General features: G+C 37.2%; 1 protein-coding gene across 8 annotated transcripts in view; it reads left to right on the forward strand.

Annotated features, from left to right (window-relative positions):
* EXOC2 (exocyst complex component 2) overlaps nucleotides 1-18,373 on the forward strand; it is a 221,781-nt gene that overhangs the window by 48,936 nt on the left and 154,472 nt on the right. For all 8 annotated transcript variants that reach the window (XM_053602529.1, XM_053602530.1, XM_053602531.1 and 5 more), the window contains 3 exons: nucleotides 2,018-2,194; nucleotides 4,764-4,890; nucleotides 16,910-17,023. In XM_053602529.1, the coding sequence (XP_053458504.1) occupies nucleotides 2,018-2,194; nucleotides 4,764-4,890; nucleotides 16,910-17,023 (418 nt within the window). The remainder of the gene's footprint in view (nucleotides 1-2,017; nucleotides 2,195-4,763; nucleotides 4,891-16,909; nucleotides 17,024-18,373) is intronic.

Below are 18,373 nucleotides of genomic sequence, written 5' to 3' on the forward strand. Positions count from 1 at the left end.
ACAGCTATGAGCAGATTTATAAACTATTGTTCTGGGGTGGTTTTGTGCTAACTTACACCTTCATGACTATCATTCATGTTTGCTCAAATCAACATGTTTTTATATCTGAAATATACTCCTACTCCTTAGTTTTAATTGTAAGATAGTTGTCTCATAAGGAACTTATATTAATAATGACTTTACATTATGGTCTGGAGTTAATTTTTTTTTCCTGAAGTGAGTTAATATTTAAAATCACAAGAATATTTTTGATATTTAAAAAAATCAAAAAATATTAAGTTGTGATATCAAAATATCCACTATCTATGGTTACAGCTTACAAATGAAAACATTTACTTTAAAAATATATAGACAGGCTTATGTATGCATAAAATTACTTGAGCAAATGTGCATTGAAGTGTTAGCAGTATTTTTCTTGGGAGGTAGGGTTTGGAAAGGCTTTCCATCCCTTATATTGTTTAAATTTTTCATGACAAAAAATAATTATCAGAAACGATATCAAATATATACCCATTTTGAAAAAATAATTTTAAATTATAAATGCATTTGAAATTGTGTTGTTAAACCTTAAAAAAAACAAAAACCAGTGGATAACTTAGTTCTAAAGCAATTGATAAATGCTATTGTTAGAAAAGGTTGTATACATGAATAAATAATAGATGTTTGAGGAAAACTCTTTTAACTCATTATTTCAAGCAATAAAAATATATCTTAAACATATAGTTGTTTTTATTCCTTTATGGTTAGCATAACAATCTTACTAAGTAGTGCTTTAAGTTGTAATAAAAACTGATTTCAATGTCTTGCTCCATTATAAAGATCGGATTTGGCATTAGTTGAGGTGTTTTTGGTATCTGATTGCACTTGCCAAACTTGACTGTGAGCAATATGCAAAGTCAATTAAAGAGAAAAGAAAAGTGTGAAGTGTCTGGGTCTATGCCACATACATTCTAGTTTATTTTCTCTATAAATATTTATTACCTTGGTCTCTTTTGTAGAAATGGAAAATGCTAGAAGATTAGCTGGCCAGTGCGGTGGAATACTGGTGTTCTGCCTGGGGACATGCCTTACTCACTCATATTTCAGTGCCTTCTGTTTGGTTATTGCCTAAATTTTAATTCACATGGTATGCGGGATGTGACATCATGAGTTGACCTCTTGGGAGTGTGGATTTATTGTAAGAGTAGAATATGGTATAGTGACAGTTTCATTAGAACACTAAAGGCAGCAGGAAACTACCATTATAGGAACTCATATGTGGATATAAAAAAATGAGACAATCCATTAATACCTGAAAACATTGCACTGGATTTACCATAGCCTGTGTTTATACCATCAAGGATGATGGTCTATAAAAATAAACATATCCTACAGTCTACTTTTACTTCATTCTATAATACTGTATATAAATGTACACTGGAAAAAGTACACGTAGATTATTTTTAGGAAGATGAATGAATATACTCTGTTTCCCTGAAAATAAGACATCCCCCGAAAATAAGACCTACTTACAGGAAAGGTAAGATGTCTCCTGAAAATAAGACCTAGCGCATCTTTGGGAGCACACCTTAAAATAAGACACTGTCTTATTTTTGGGGAAACAGGGTAGAATGTTTCTGGGGGATGATATGTAAATTTATTAATATCTTTAAATACATTAATAACATAGACATCTAGTAATAGCAATAATTTCCCTTCTAATACCTCTGAAATTAATTTAAGATCTTATAGTCAAAATAATCTAGATCACCTAAACATAATTATTGTGGTTAATTGTTTTATTATTCCATTGATGTTTTAATAAACTTAAATATATTCTGAAAGAAGTCTTAACTTAAATATTAGGGGAAAATAGATTAAAAAAACCAATAGAGACAATGGTATATTTATAAATAATATTGGGTATATTCAATAATAAATTCAACTATTGAATAAAGAAATGTCATTTCCATTTTTTTAATGTAATATACATGTTTAAGTTCTTTGAACTTTGTTATGTATATGCTTTTACTTTCAGGCTTGACAATTTGTGGACATAATTGCCTCCTGACGGCAGAATGGATGTCTGCAAGTAAAATAGTGTGTCGAGTGGGACAAGCCAAAAATGACAAAGGAGACATTATTGTTACAACTAAGTCAGGTGGCAAAGGAACCTCAACAGTCTCTTTCAAGCTACTCAAACCTGAAAAAATAGGTAAATCCTTTCATGCCTTTATTCTAAAGAAGAAGTAAAAATGAGTTTGTCTTTTCAAATGTAGAACTAATAGATGTGTATGAAATTTACCTACTCTCTTATCTCAACTTAGATTCAGTTTATGTTTATTCTGAAGAGTGGAACATTGATTAAGACAGTACTTTTGAAAAGGCAGTTTGCTGAGCTAACAGTAAGACCTAAGGATGATGTTCATACAGACTCTCTTTCCAACTTCTTAAAATCTGTTCCTTTAACATTTTGGTTTACCAGTTTTGGTTCCTTGATCTAGAATATAATGACATTGCTTTTATACTATTATACAATTAAGATTTGAGGTGAAATATACTTTCAATTTAGCCCAGTTAGCAATAGTATTATGTACATAATGTTCCATTTTCCCTCATTTTCTCTAGCCTTTGAGGCTCCCGTGAAATGTTGCCTGGCTTAGATCTGCTTTTAGACCTCCACACTAGTAATAATCAGCCTTCTCTGAATCCACAGAACTTTATGTGTTCCTGTTTTGTGTACTTACCACTTGCTTCCTTGTGTCAGCAGTGTTAGAAACTTGGTCTGAGGAGCCGCACTCTGAATTCTAACCTGGGCTCTCACCACAACTGTGTGACCTTAATGCCTAGTTTTTTGGGGATGGAAGTGGAATAATAACATTGCCTACTTCATGGTATTAGACGACTTAGAACATGAAAGTGCTTAGCATAGTCCCTTACACAATAAATTGAGAGATTATAATTTCTCATTATTTTCCTTATACCTATTTCTGTTCATGCCTGTCGCCCCTATAGATTCATCTTTGTGGTCCTGTAATGTCTTGCACGTAGTCAGTACTTGATAAATATTTGTATTATGTAAGAATATCGTGGGCATAATTATACCCAGGCAGTATTTCTCTTTATATGGAAAAGTAAGTCATTGTATAAATTGTTTTTGTTTTTTATTCTAGAGCATAGGGCCTTTCTATAGCATTATTCTCTACAAATTTCTAGAATTTTTTTAGTAAATAAAAATCTAAGGAATTAGGAAAAATTCAAAGTGAAATTTACATATATATACATATATGAGTATGCTTACATATGTACACCTAAATATAACATTTCCATTTTTATTTTTTGTTTAGTATCTTAAAAAACTGACCTGTAAAATGAAAGCAGGAACCTGTTACATAGTGTTCTGGAGGAACTTAAACATTTTGATGAAATTTAATATCTTCTTATAACATGTTTATATAGCAGATAAAGAAAACTTTGTCAATGTAACAATGTTATTTTAAAACACCCAGCCTAGGACCTAGCACATAGTAGGCCAAATAAAGGTATACTGAACTGGACTCAAGGGTGTCTGGACTTGAGCATAAATTTTGACAATGTCGCCTGTTGCCTGCTGGCACAACTATGGGTGCTGAGAGAATTAGTGGGTTCACAAACGATTGATTATGCAGCTACAAGTAGCCTGGTATTTAGCCTTATTCTAGGAACCCTTCCTATCCTCCCCACAGAGGTGGGCACACATCCCTTGTGTTCCCCGTCACTTGGCTCCTGTTCTAGAGTAGCCAGCGTCCTGGAGGTAGTAGCAGCTAAGTCCTATGCTGGGTTGAATGATAAAGAACTCAGTCACATAAAGGAAGATGCTACTTTTAGAAATGATGTCTTATTCTCCTGAATTACCACTCCCTCTCCTGATCCACACTCACTTCCCTGAATTACCTAGTCATTTCCATTGCTAAACCCATCCATTCCTTGAAAGGTGTTTGGCTGATTTAATTGTTGGGTATTTTGTTGAACTTACCAAGTTGATTTCAGCATAATATGGAAAAAATCCTGCTATTTCTACCACCTAGAAAATTTCCAGCATTAATTATAGTAAAAAGAATAAGAAATAGCCATGGGCATGTTATTTTGCATAACTATTCATAAAAATATGTCAGTGTTTGTAGAGGAAAAGAAAATGAAAGACATACCTTGAGAATTTTCAAGAACCATTAAAAAAAAAAAGGTTTTCATCAGTAGCGTAATATCTTAGGTAGCTTATGGAACCTAGAAGAAGAAACTCAAAATGTAAATATAAAATAACACATGCATGGTTTTTCAGCCATCATCATAAATAAGAAGGCTTCCACTGAACTAATGTTTGACTTTAATATTTTGTGCTTACATATTTTCTAGCCGTTTTCTAAAAATTTACATGATTTTAGAATATTCTCTTAAATAAACAAATATTAAAAGCCATATCATTATATACATTACTATGTACATTGTATATGTTATATTTATAGAATACACAGAGGCTTCATTTGTCCTCTCTATTGAATAATATATGATGAAATCATAAGCCAACTTGTGTTATTTTTGCCTTTTTATAGAATCTTAGAGTTTTAAAAACTAAGCCACTAGTCATTAAAAAATTCTGAGCTGTTAAATGCCCTCAGATCTCTTAAAAGTTATTTAATAGGCATTTGTACTAGATCTTTAAGAAGTAAAGCAATATGTTAAGACTTAGAATGTGCCAAGGGAAGTTTTTTTATCTTATTAAGCCTGTGTTCCTTGTTTTTTTATAGGCATTTTGGATCAGTCTGCTGTTTGGGTTGATGAAATGAATTATTATGATATGCGTACTGACAGGAATAAAGGAATTCCCCCCTTGTCCTTACGTCCTACTAATCCACTTGGCATTGACATTCAAAAGTAAGTAGCGGCTTGGCCTCTATAGCTCAGCGGCTAAGGGCGCCAGCCACATACACCTGAGCTGGCAGGTTCAAATCCACCCCGGGCTTGCCAAACAACAATGACAACTGCAACCAAAAAATAGCTGGGTGTTGTGGCAGGCACCTGTAGTCTCAGCTACTCGGGAGGCTGAGGCAGGAGAACTGCCTAAGCCCAAGAGTTTGGGTTTGCTGTGAGCTGTGATGCCATTGCACTCTATCTACCGAGGGCAACAAAGTGAGACTCCGTCTCGAAAAAAAAAGTGAGTACCATCTTGCTTTCAGTTTTATTTTTCACTTGCTGAAAAGTGTTATGTATGTGTAATAAAGAGACTCAAAATCCAGAAATGTCCCAGGAAGCACAACTGAAGACACTTCAGTTGTTTGGAGATAGTGTTATTTCTGAAGCCTAGTCAGCTTTGCTGTGGGTGTGAATGTTGCAGTTAGTTAAAACGTTTGGCAAAAATTGCTTACCTCTTTAGTTTTTTGAGTTTACATTTTTTGGAAAAGAAAAGTCGTGAAATACTGATAAGTAATGCTTTTAATGATATAAGCTTTAATATGTTACCTAGAGTTAATAGATTTTAATATTTAGGTGGTACATGAAGTTAAAATAGAATGTATAATAGAAATATTTTAGAATTATTAGGTTCAATATCATCTTTAATTTTGTTTATAACTTCTGCTTATAATTCTTACTTAGTCCAGATGTATTAACTTTAGTCTTTAGAATTGTTGCAGGTAAATAATACCTTATATCTGAATCTGGAGTTTGGTTATTTAATCCCTAGCATAATGTTTTAGTAAATTTTACAGGTAGTACCTTTATATTTAAACTGTATATCTAACATATTAATTATACTTATAGTTTATTTTCTGGCCTTGGTGATTTTGCTTCTGGAGATAAATACTGAGTGCTCACTGAAGGTGATAAATTATAGTAGAACCTCAGTCAGCCACCTCCTTAAGTTGACATAATTTTCATAGACTGGACATGCACCACATGTACATATCAGTACAATAGGCCTAGTTCCTTCTGCTGACCACCTCCACATGTTGACCAGTTTGTTACAGCCCCTTGGGTGGTCAACTTACAGAATTTCTACTGTAGTTCTGCTAATATTAACCACAGTTTTATTTGTTTTTCTACAAATGGGGAAATTCTCCACTAATCTTTATATGTATGATCTTCAGACCCATAGTTGAAGATTATTAGTAATTCAATTAGCACGTTTCTTTTCTCTACTGGGTTTCCACCACCTGGCTCAGAGGGAGGTAGCACATTTGTCTTGAGAAGATACTGTGTGTTGAAAAAGTCCTGGGGCTTAGCAGCTTTTAGTGAGCTTGGACTACCCTAGGTAACATCTTGGAAGTACTTTGGCACTATGAATCATTCCAGGGCTGTTTTAAGGGCTTCAGGTGCCTTATAAATTAAGAGTTGAAAGATCAAGTCCAGAAAAAAATGCTAATAGCACATTTTCAAGCATGAATAGATTTTGTAGTACTCCTGACAACTTCTTCCAGCTGCCACAAAAGTGTGGAGCAAGAGGGCCCCTTGGGCTGTTCTTCTATAGCCAGGAGCCAGTTTTGTACAAGGGCGAAATGAGTGTGGGGATATTGTGCATATTTTATATGAGACCTAGATAAAATGCTCAAAGTTAGGATTTGTTCTGATGTTTATTACCTTGTTTCCCCGAAAATAAGATCTACTTACAGGAAAGATAAGACATCCCCTGAAAATAAGACCTAGTGCATCTTTGGGAGCACACCTTAAAATAAGACACTGTCTTATTTTCGGGGAAACAGGGTCGCATAACATTGATTTTCTCAACTTTTATTTTGGCATATAACCTATTTGTTTACTCCATCTTCTCATATCTTTTCAGCCTTTGATGGTCTTTATTATACCCGTAATTCCTGCTACCCAAAAGGAGCTTAAGCTTGAACTGTCTGTCGGCAGCATATATGTTTCAAGATACTCCTTTGGTAACGTTGGTAATGGCAGTGAGGAATAATGGCACTAACAGTGCTCAGGTTTCTGAGAGGTAGTTTAATTCAGTCTGCAGCCATGCCCTCTCAGTTTGAGTCCGGGCTCTACTACTTAACTAGCCCTGGGACTTTAAGTAAGTTAATGAACTTCTCTTGCTTAGTTTCCTTCAGGTGCAAAATGGAGTACCTATTTCTTAGAGTGGTTGAAGGATTCAGTGAGTGAGTATAGGTAAACATTTAGAACACAGACATCTAGGAACCTGTCCATCTAGTAAAAGTTGGTCATTGTTACTGGGATTCTTTGCTCTTCTTGGATGTATATTATTCATTCATTCCTCTGCCATTTAGGAAACTTTTTTTTTTTTTTTTTGAGACAGAGTCTCAAGCTGTCGCCCTGGATTGAGTGCCGTGATGTCATAGCTCACAGCAGCCCCCAACTCTTAGGCTCTAGTGATCCTCTTGCTTCATAGTTTTTCTATTTTTAGTAGAGATGAGGTCTTGCTTTTTGCTCAGGCTGGTCTTGAACTTATGAGCTCAAGCAGTCCACCTGCCCTTGGCCTCCAAGAGTGCTAGGGTTATAGGCATAAGCCACCACTACTGGCAGGAAACTTTTGTTTTTTAAATGACTTAAGGGTATGAGATAATTAATTATATTAAAATTTGAAAATAATATGTATATTTATTCAAGAAGCACTGAACTGGGAATAAAATTAAATTTTTCGTTTCAGCTGTTACTTTAGTTTAAAAAATATTTGCTCACCCATGGACTAATGTAAAATGTTAAAGGTTAATTTTTGAAAAAGGGAAATTCTTGGTTCTTACACAAATATAAAATGAACATATGTCAGAGCTTAGTTAACTTAGTAAATAAGGGGAGAATAAATTCAAAGCAAAGTCCATAGCAGAGACATAGTATAGGCAATAAGGTGGCCAAAAGATGTGGAGTCACCACTTCTACTGCATGGGGGTCAGTTGCATCCTCACCTGCCATGCACCTCTGTGAACAGGGAGCCTTGGCATTGGTACCAGCTGTCCTGGGGCTGGCTCCTGTGTCACTAACACAGATGCCAAGTGGTCATCACCCATCACCAGAGAAAGGCACAGACCCTGTAGCATCAGAGAGCATGGGAAAGCCCTGTGGGTGGAGAAGGGACATCCAGTAATCTGTCCATCTAAAAGCCTTTTGCAATTTTTCCTATCAAAAGAAAGGATAGAGATACCAGGAAGCAAGAAAATAAAAGATGAAAGGACGACGAGGTATAGAACCCAAGAGAAGAGAAATGTTTTGGCTAAAAAAAGTGCTTTTACAGGTCTCTTTTTCTTTTTAAGAGACTGTCATGAAAGCTGCATTGACTTCTTTGACCTCAGAGAAATCTTATTTTAGAGAAATAAAAAAGGAAAGGCAGATTGTAAAATATTGGGGTGAGCTTTATTTCCCTGACTCATTTAATATTTTTTAGATAAATGCTTTGGTCTCCATAGAGAATAGTGCATTCAGCTTAGACTCCTTAGTATATGCCTTTTATTTCTGTTTATTAATGACATTTGGAGGTTTCTTTTATAATTAAAAGAAAGTAGAGAGGACCTATTTTTAAAAAATTGTCATTAGAGAAGGAATAATCAGGCTTTAATATTACTTGTTTATTGAAATATATTAAGAAAGTTCGAAGAGTTATGAGTGCTTATCATAAAATACTCTGGTCCTAATGAGTTATCAGATCAGAATGATGAGGCTGCCTTGGGAAGATGAATCAGCTTCTGGTGTTTGCAGTGTGAATGTTGATAGAAATTCTCTACAACTAAGAGTCCAATGTACAAAGGGAACAATGAGAGGCCCTTGTAGTGTTGTAGCAAGTTCATCTGAATATGAAACAGCAAGTGAGAGTAACAGAATATAGTTTCCTTGTTGCTCTTTGGTGTGAGTCAGAGTTTAATAAATATTTTATTGGTGGACCCAGCTTGCGTGCTGTCGTCTTTCAGCCCACAAGTTTAACAACTGGCATTTATTGGCTGCATTTGACTGTTAAAATCTTTCATATCCTAAATTTTTAACTGATGTTTTTGCACACATGGTGCCGAGATACTTATAAAAATGTTACTAATTGCTCAGAAAAATAACTTCACTTTGAATTGAGACTAGGATTTGCTTGTAAAAGGTCTTTATTTCTGATTCATGATGTTGATTGTCACAAATATATGTGTTCTTTGTATGACTTAACTTGTAATGGATACAAACTATTTAAACAGAAAAGAAGGTAAAACAGATTCATACCAAGTAAAAGCCTTTACTAGGTTTTATTTCTTGAAGTTAATACTCAATTGCCTAATGAGAGAATATTTATAAGTAATGTTTTAGAGACAGTATGTATATTGGAGCAAGGGCAGAAAATGGAACTTTGCCCTGTTTTTATATGCTCTCCAACTTTTGGGTGAGTTTTTAATTGGGGATATCTGCCCAGGGTAGCCAATTGATGCATTGCTAGTATCTGTTTTATTTCTACATTGGTTTTATGGGCAGTGCAGATCTGAGTTTTTTTTTGTGTGTGTGTGGTTTTCGGCCGGGGCTGGGTTTGAACCCGCCACCTCCGGCATATGGGACCAGTGCCCTACTCCTTGAGCCACAGGCACCGCCCAGATCTGAGTTTTTTCTAATGGGTTTGGCTTTCCTACAGAAAAGGTGGCCAGTTTTTCCACTACATTTAGAAAAAAGGAAAGTGGCTTCCTCCCTTCCTTCCTCCCTACTTCCTTTCCTTCCTTCTTTCCTTCCGTTTCTTTTTTTTTTTTAAGATCATCTGTTACCAGTCTGAAATGTAGTGCCACAATCATAGCTCACCGCAGCCTTCAACTCGTGTGCTCACGTAGATCCCTCCTGCCTTAGCTTTCCGAGTAGGTGGGACTACAGGTGTGTGCCACCACACCTGGCTATTTTAAAAAAATATTTGTAGAAATGGAGTCTTTCTTTGTTGCTCAGATTGGTCTTAAACTTCTGGCCTCAAGTGATCCTTCTGCTTTGGCCTCTCAAAGTGTGGGATTACATGTGTGAGCCACCACACACAGCCTTCTTTAGAATTTTCATAAAGTGTGGCGCCTGTGTCTCAGCGAGCAGGGCGCTGGCCCCATATACCAAGGGTGGCGGGTTCAAACCCAGCCCCGGCCAAACTGCAACAAAAAAATAGCCGGGCGTTGTGGCGGGCACCTGTAGTCCCAGCCACTCGGGAGGCTGAGGCAGGAGAATTGCCTAAGCCCAGGAGTTGCTGTGAGCTGTGTGCTGCCACGGCACTCTACCGAGGGCAATAAAGTGAAACTCTGTCTCTACAAAAAAAAAAAAATAGAATTTTCATAAAAATAGGTGGATTGTGATAATGCTTAAGTCCAGAAACTGTGTCTGATCAAAAACAAAACAAAACAAACTTATACATTTTTATACAACACTATGAACAGTGTTGCTAAAAATTTAAAGCTAAAAGGAATGAGTATGACAAACACAGTCAAAAGAACCACCACACCCACTTGTACTGTATTAGCCTCCCCCTTCCGTCTTCCATCTGCCAAACCAAGAAAATGTGTTCTCTTTGATGCAAGCAGAATAACATAACTGCAACTGGGCCTCACTGTAAGCAGGGTGCGAGAATGTTCTCAGAATGATTCCCGTTGATTTGCATGCTTATGTGGGCCATTGCTGCAAACCATTCTCATACTGGAAAGCCAGTGCTAAGATGTTAAGAACATTCCCATAGTTTATGTCTCTTCACACAATCTAGACACCTGGGTCTTCCTGTGGCTTGGAGCCAACCTTTTTAGAAGGTTTAGATCTGGCCTCACACTCCATGTAATGGAAAATGTTATTTTTTTAGGGGTAGTAAGAATTGTCAGCAACTGCAACTGTGTGTTTTGGTTCCTTGATGAAAATACTTAATGAGTTTACACAGTAGAGTACGTGTCACTTTTGATCTCTGACTCCATGCTAGTAGATGTAAAGTGCAGACTCGTTTAGATTACTTAGAACATGCCTTGCTTCTACTGACATGTTTGAGCTATCACTTCACATGAAAGGTTGGAAAATCCAGTCACTCTGAACAAACATTTAAGTTTTAACTGTTAGCCTTTCATTAACTGTGGTGACTATTATGAAGATCATTAGGATTTTCCCCATTCTAGATCAATTCCCCCTATATTTTTGTAGTTGTGATTTTATTTCACATTTAAGATTCTCTTATTCTTTGTTTGACGATAGATGTGCCAGGTTCAAATCCTGACTAAGTATACATAGGTGGCCTCTTTGGGGCCACTTCTTTACCTATTGGGAATATCAAACTCACTTGTTGTTATGACAATCAAATCAAATAAAAGGCTACTTTGGACAATGACCTGTAAGTTACATAGAGAGTAAAAGTAACAGCAAGTAACATTTTTGAGCATTTATTGTATTTCAGAGATTACTAAGCCTTCTACAAGCATTATCTACTTTGATCCTCAGAACATTCCTAAGAGGAAGATATTCTGATCCCATTATCCTCATGAATTATGGAAACTTAGAGAAGTTAAATTACTTCCCCCAGGTTGTACAGACAAACTGAGCAAACTTCAAGATTGAACCAGGAGCCTTTTAACCACTACTTCTAACTTTCGCCTCCTGCAGTAAATACTGAGATGAGTCATCTGTACTTTTGCAGCTGTGTTCCCCTGGAGTTTCATGGAGCTTGTTTTTTCCAGATCATCTATTTCACATTTTTGAGGTGTTTACATAAAAGATCAGTATATTTAGGCATATAGTTTGGCATAGAATATTGAATTCAGATGCCTTCAGCTGCAAGCAACAGAAAATTAAAATTCATTTGGCTTAAACAAAAAAGACATTTTCTTTATAATATGCAATATCCAGAGATAGTAGACTTTTAAGGCTAAGTCAGTGACTCAGTGGTGTCACCAAGATTGGTGACAGCCTGGGTTTGCTGCTTCCCTTAGCATGAAACTGATTTCCCTCCTAATGGCAGATGGCTTTAGCATTTCCTGGTGTTGAAATTAGACACCAGGGTGTTCAGAGGCAGAGAGATTCTGGCTGTCTCCTCTTGGTTCTCCTTCTTAAAAGTATGGAGACCTTTCTCAGTAATGTTCCAGCAGATACCTCCTTGGACATTACCAGACAAAACAAGGCACCCAGTCAAGAGCAAGGGCAAAATGGCAGGTGTGGCTGGCTTGGGAGCTGTGTGGGATGCTTCTGGCAGAGAGGGACCAGTGTGAAGGCCGTGCCACCAGCCAACAGCATCTCCTAAAAATGAGCTATGTGTCCTATGCCAGGATAGTACTGGGCTTAATTGTGTGATTTGGGGAAAATTATTTGATATTTCTTTGTCTGAATTTGAAAATTATTTGATATCTCTTTGTCCAATTATTTTGGAAAATAATTTCTGTCTTCTTCTATATGTTTGATTCCTGATATATGTCTCAGTAGTTTTCTTCTGATTATTTAAGATTGGTGAAAGAGTTTTAATGTCTTCATTAAGAAATCACTGACTAATAAACCTAGTCTTAGGGAAGGTTTTGAGTGTTTGGAGACGAGGAGATGGTGTTCTGGCCAAGAGATACAATGCTTTTCAAGTTCTGCCTGGCTCGTTCAGGTGCCTGGAGGAGATTTATGTACAGGAGGTGAAATATGGGCAGGTGGCCTGATGCCTCAGATCTCAGCACAGAGATCTCTGCAGAGTGAGCTCCCTACTCACCATTCACTCTGCAGCCAAAGCTCAGTTTCAGCATCTGCCACCCCTATTTCTTTCTGATCCCATTATCCTCATGAATTATGGAAACTGCCAGGCATGGTGTGTCCATGATTGAAGACATAAGGGTGCTGAGCCTGTGTGCCTCCCCATGCCCAGGGGTCTCTCTTTATAGTGCAGACTCCACTCCATGCTGTAACTGTGGCCAGGCCTATCCCTGTCCTTCTGAGGACAAGGGAGATAGGCAGGGACTCCTTAGGGATGGGACAGTTTTCTAACAGAGCTCTCACTGGACATTAGGCTTTTGTCTTTTCATATAACTGAGATCAGTTTGTTTTTGTAAAAGTAACAATTTAGTGCATCATAAATGTTACTAATGTTCAAGAATCAGGTGAATTTTAAATATTTAGCACAGAATAGAAAATACTGGATAGCTGTGGGTTTACCCTCCTTCAGTACCACCAGTTTGAGCATTTTAACTGTTTAGGACATAACTTTTTTTTATATGTGCCACATATATCCTTTTTAAAAAATATTAGCTAAATATGTTGAGCATGATTTAGTTGTCAGAATTGTGGGGACTGTATAGTCCTAACCATTTTGCCATGGCATTGCCTATGAGTTTTGTGTCTGTGTTTTATGCTTTTTGCGTTACTTGCTGTCATTGTGTCATAGATCCTTTCTTAGTGTTGTCAGTTCTTAATGCGAGCAACCCCTCTTCATCCTCTGCTTCCATTTTGGGTAGGAAAACACCCAATCAAAATAAAACTCGATAGGCCAAGAGCCAGGGGCATAAGCTCCTGACGTGTGAGTCGCCTTTTGCAACTTTTTTCTCAGCTATGTCTTTAATATGTGAGTCTGGAATTTATCCTTTTTAGATGAGGATTTTTTTCTTTTTTTCTTCCTTTTTTTTTCCTCCCTTAAAAGACAAAATCTCATCCTGTTGCCCAGGCTAAAGTGTGTGGTATGATCAGAGGTCAGTGCAGCCTTCAGTTCTGGGGAGATGAGGATTTCCTATACTTGGATAATTTGTGAAGACTGTTGTTATTGGGGATTTAGTTGATAGCAGGTATTTCTCTAGTACTTTTTGACTCTGTTAAGATTTATTGAACTTTCTGGGTAAGATACACCAATGTCTAGAACAGTATTTTTTTTTTTTCTTTCTTGCAGTTTTTGGCCAGGGCCGAGCTTGAACCTGCCACCCCCGGTATATGGGGCCGGCGCCCTACTCCCTGAGCCACAGGTGCTGCCCCTAGAACAGTATTTTTCAACCTTCTTTATCTTACAGCACACTTGAACCTGTAGTTAAACTTCTGCGTCTCACTTAAAATAAGTTGTCAAAAAAAAAGAAGAATATACTTAACTGTGCCTTGAACGTCTTTCAGAAAAAAATTAATTAATGATCTTTAAATATTTTTGCAGCACACCTGAGATCCTCAGAGTATACCAGGGTGCCATAGTACACTGGTTGAAACTCACTGGTTTAGGGGGCTTCCCATTTGGATCCCCCCCCCCTCCCCGCTGCCAGAGGTTCTGTTCTCCCTCTTTTGCTCATCCTGCTTATCAATCTTTCTCCCTGTCAATAAACTCTATCCTGTTGCTTGAAAGAAAAGAAAAGAAAAGAAAATCACTGGTCCAGAAGCTAGGTTGATAAAAACATGGTCCGCAGACACAGTGTACTTCTGTACGCCGATGACAGGCCTTACTGATGGGTCGTGTTGTTCCTTCCAGCCCAGTTTAGACACAGGTACAGGCTCACTCGTAGAGTGCTGCAGATGAATACCACCCAGTGGCTAGGGCAGAATATAGAAGGAAGCCCACGATGAGTTAGAGGGATGGCTTTCTGCTGGGGCTCAGCACATCATGGCTTAGCCTAAGTCTCCACTCAGCCATTATATTCTCCAGAAGTTCTAACTTCCAGGCATAGTATACAAATAAATAAAGTAAGAAAAACTTTCAATGGTGACAGTATTTTTTTTACTCAGAAAAGTATCAAAATCATCATGAAGAATCCAAACCAAAATAAACTTCTACAAATTCAGAGTTCTCCACCTCCTTCTTAGAGACTGCTGACTAGTGAAAATGACCAGCAAGATGATGAAGGCCGCACCCACCTAGTGAGAAGGTTCAGGCTGTAGATCAGATCTTTTAATTTTTGAAAGTAGTGAGAAAAGAAGCAAGCTTGAGTCAGACTCAGGGTTACTAAACAGAAGTGATGCCAATCCTCCTAAAATCTCATCTCATCTTTTCTGTTATCACAAAGCTAAGTAAGGGTTTCCCTCCCCGTCCCCCATTAAAAAAGTACACTTCTTAATGAAGAAGGCCACTGTCATAGTATGTAAAGTAGGACTCTTTCACTTCATTACAGAGCTGCTCATGGCATGAGAGACTCAATTCTAGAGTGGTGTCTCTCTGTGTAGGATTTGTAAAGGAAATCCTTAAGAGTTGGTTTTGCTACTTGTATCCTTTGTCCTTTTAAAGAGCAGGAAGGGAGAGATTACATATAAGGTGAGGAGGGTTTGTGTGGAGATTCCTTTGGGGACAGGGGTTAGGCCATGAGAGGGGAGGATCCCAATCCTCTTGGGCCCGTGATTGGGACCTTGTGGGACTACCAGTTGACAATGTTCCCTGCAGCTGTGAGACACAGAGCTCATGGAGAGTGCGGGTGGCTGCCCTGGGAGGGGTGTCTCCTGTGACCAGATGAACACCTGGCTGGAGAGAGCAGACTCTAGGCCACTAGAAGGTGTGCCTAAGAGGCCTGGTCACCTGAATGGGGAGGGGCTCCAGTAGGGAGAATCTTAGCAGTAAGACTGGGACACTTCAAGACAAAGGAATGGCAGCAGGAAGCAAATGCATCCCAGAGTCATGGGGTTGGAGGGGTCCTCTGAGCAGCCTGCGGGGAACTCACGAAGATGCCCACCAGACTCAAATCGCTTTACTATCTGGCAGGCAGAGAGTACAGGCCACCTGTGACAGTGCCAGGCACAGGTCCAGAATGATGTTCCATTCTTTCCTCTCTGTCTATCCTACCCAAACCCTTCTGTTTGAGACAGTGACCAGCAGAGGAAGGGTGCAGAGCTGTGCATTTCCCCCCAAAATGAGAAGACTGTCGACTACTGCTCGTAGCTGGGGAGAGGGAAGGAAAAGCATTACCTTTCGTTGAAGTTTGAGTATTGATCTTGGACTAAGCTCTCTAATTTCTGAATTTGTGATAATGGGACAGCAAGACTCTCCCAGACAATAGTAAACAGAAAATTCAATGGACCTGCCCCCACATTTTCTTCTGTGGTAGGGGTAATTCCTCTACTGAATAAATACTGAAGAGATACTGGGCTGTCTAATGATATTATATCCTATTTGTATAATACCTGGTAAGTTGAGTTTGTCCAGGGTTTTGTAGAGGAGGCAGCAAATCAGAGGAACATAGTAAAAAGCAGCATGGTGTTTGCAGGAAAGTATCATCTCTTTGAGGTTGTTAAAGCATTGGGTTTGATGCCAAGCATGGTGGAAGTGAACCCCAAAAGACAAACAGATGCAGTTCCTGGGGATGCTTGTGCTGCAGAGCAGCAGCCAGACTGTCAGGTTGTGATTCCTGGGCAGGCAGGATTCAGCTGCCAAGCTTCTGCTGTCCAACATGGAGTCTGATCTATGGTAGAGACTTCATTAATACTTGAATGAATACATGAAAGAATTGATGCAGAAGTTGATCTCGAAAAGGTATGCACGATAAGGGAGTTGCACGTAATGTATAGCCTGTTGTTATGACAGCTTTTCTTAAAATATTCTAGACATGGACATGTAAATATGAGTGCTGTGCAATTAAATTTAGTTTTATTAGTGCTTTGGTGATTTTCTTAGATCTTGTATGTTATAAAACAACTTTCATATGGGTCTTTAACAAAAAGCATTTTTAGCAAAGTGATCTAATGTTTTAAAATTTCACTGTATCCAAATTTTTGTTTTTATCTATTGGGTGAGTAATGATTTCATACTTTGATAGATGTCATAAAATTCAACTCAGCCTGATGTTTAATTCCTCTTTAAATCTTCTTTTATTAGTATGATTTGTTTTTCAACTAATTTGCTCTGTTTTATATATAAAATCAAACTTTACATGATAGAAAATCAACTATGATGTGGGATATCTATTTCATACATATATACAAACATTCTTGATAATGTATCATATATAATTTTAATGTTTATATTCATGTTTATTACTCTAGGTACTCAGTAATGTCTGTTACATTTTTATAGTAATAATAGTTGAAATATATCTTAAACCTTTTTTCCCCTCAGAAGCAAGTTTCCCCAGAAGGACTTAGAAATGCTATTCCCTGGCATGAGTGCTGATTTCACAAGTGAGAATTTTTCAGCTACCTGGTATCTCATAGAGAACCATGCAACCACCAGGTTAGTGGGTGCTGGATTGTCAGCTGTGAAGGGTTTCACTCATATGGTGATAATGAGATTGTACCTCAACTTAAGTTTTAGGCCTGGCTCTACATGTAGTAACATAGCTTTAGGTTCATGAGCCCTTTGACTTTTGGTGGGTACATGAACAGCAGTTTTCCATTTCCTTATTTGTAAAGAGATTGTTAATTAGAGGTCTCCTATTTTTTAATATCATTTTATGTTTTCATACATTTCATTACGTGTGCAACTTATCGGGACTGTGTGAGTTGTAGCTGGGTACGTAAAATGGTACGCGTGATTATGATCTCTTCCCATTCAAATAACAGCACTTTTAAGTTCTGGTATAGAATATGGAATACAATGACTTCTCTGACCAGACAATAAAGGAAGATGAGTTTACTATTATGTAAAGACATGACTTAAAATTAGCCAAAAAGTAGACAAAGCTGTATATTTAAAAGAAAGTGTTCTTTTTATTTACTAATTACATTTTACTCACCCTCTGGGAGAGCAGATTTGTAACTTATTTGCAAGATTAATTTAAAACTATTATATTTAGTAAAAAAAAAAGTTTGGATAAATGAATGATTTATTTCTTAAAACTTCTTTTTACTTAAAGGTGTATTTTATCTTGGATTGACATAAGAGTACATATGATTAGGTTGCATTGTTTGCATTTGTAAGGTAAAGTCCTAGTTGCAGTTGAGTCCTTCAAATTTAAATTCTTTGTAAATCAACTTATTAAAATATATTAATATGCATTTTTCGTTCACTCATTAGGATGAAAACCATTATTAGGAAACATAAGGAAGTAAATCAGTAAATTATATATTATTATATATAATTTTAAATAATTATTAAAATAATAATTATATATAATAATATATATAATTATATTAAGAATCACCTTGAGATATTACCTAACCTCAATGAGAACAGTCGACATTACAAAGTTCCAAAGCTACAGATCCTGGTATGGGTATAGAGAGAGGGGACACTTAGGTACTGTTTGTGAGATTGCAAATTAGTACAGTCTTTTTGTAAAGAAGCATGGTGACTCCTCAAAGAGCTAAAATTAGACCTTCCATTTGATCTCACAATCCCATTATTAGGTATCTATCCAGAAGAAAACGAATCATTTTATCATAGGACATTTACACTAGAATGTTTATTGCAGCTCAATTTATAATTGCCAAGGTATGGAAACAGCCTAAGTGCTCATCAATCCACAAATGGATAAATAAACTGTGGTAATGTGTATACCATCGAATACTATTCAGCCATAAAGAAAGATGGAGACTTTGCATCTTTTGAATGTAAAGGATTTAGAGAACATTCTCCTAAGCA

The sequence above is a fragment of the Nycticebus coucang genome, chromosome 9 (genome assembly GCF_027406575.1).
Source record: "Nycticebus coucang isolate mNycCou1 chromosome 9, mNycCou1.pri, whole genome shotgun sequence".
NCBI lineage: Eukaryota > Metazoa > Chordata > Mammalia > Primates > Lorisidae > Nycticebus > Nycticebus coucang.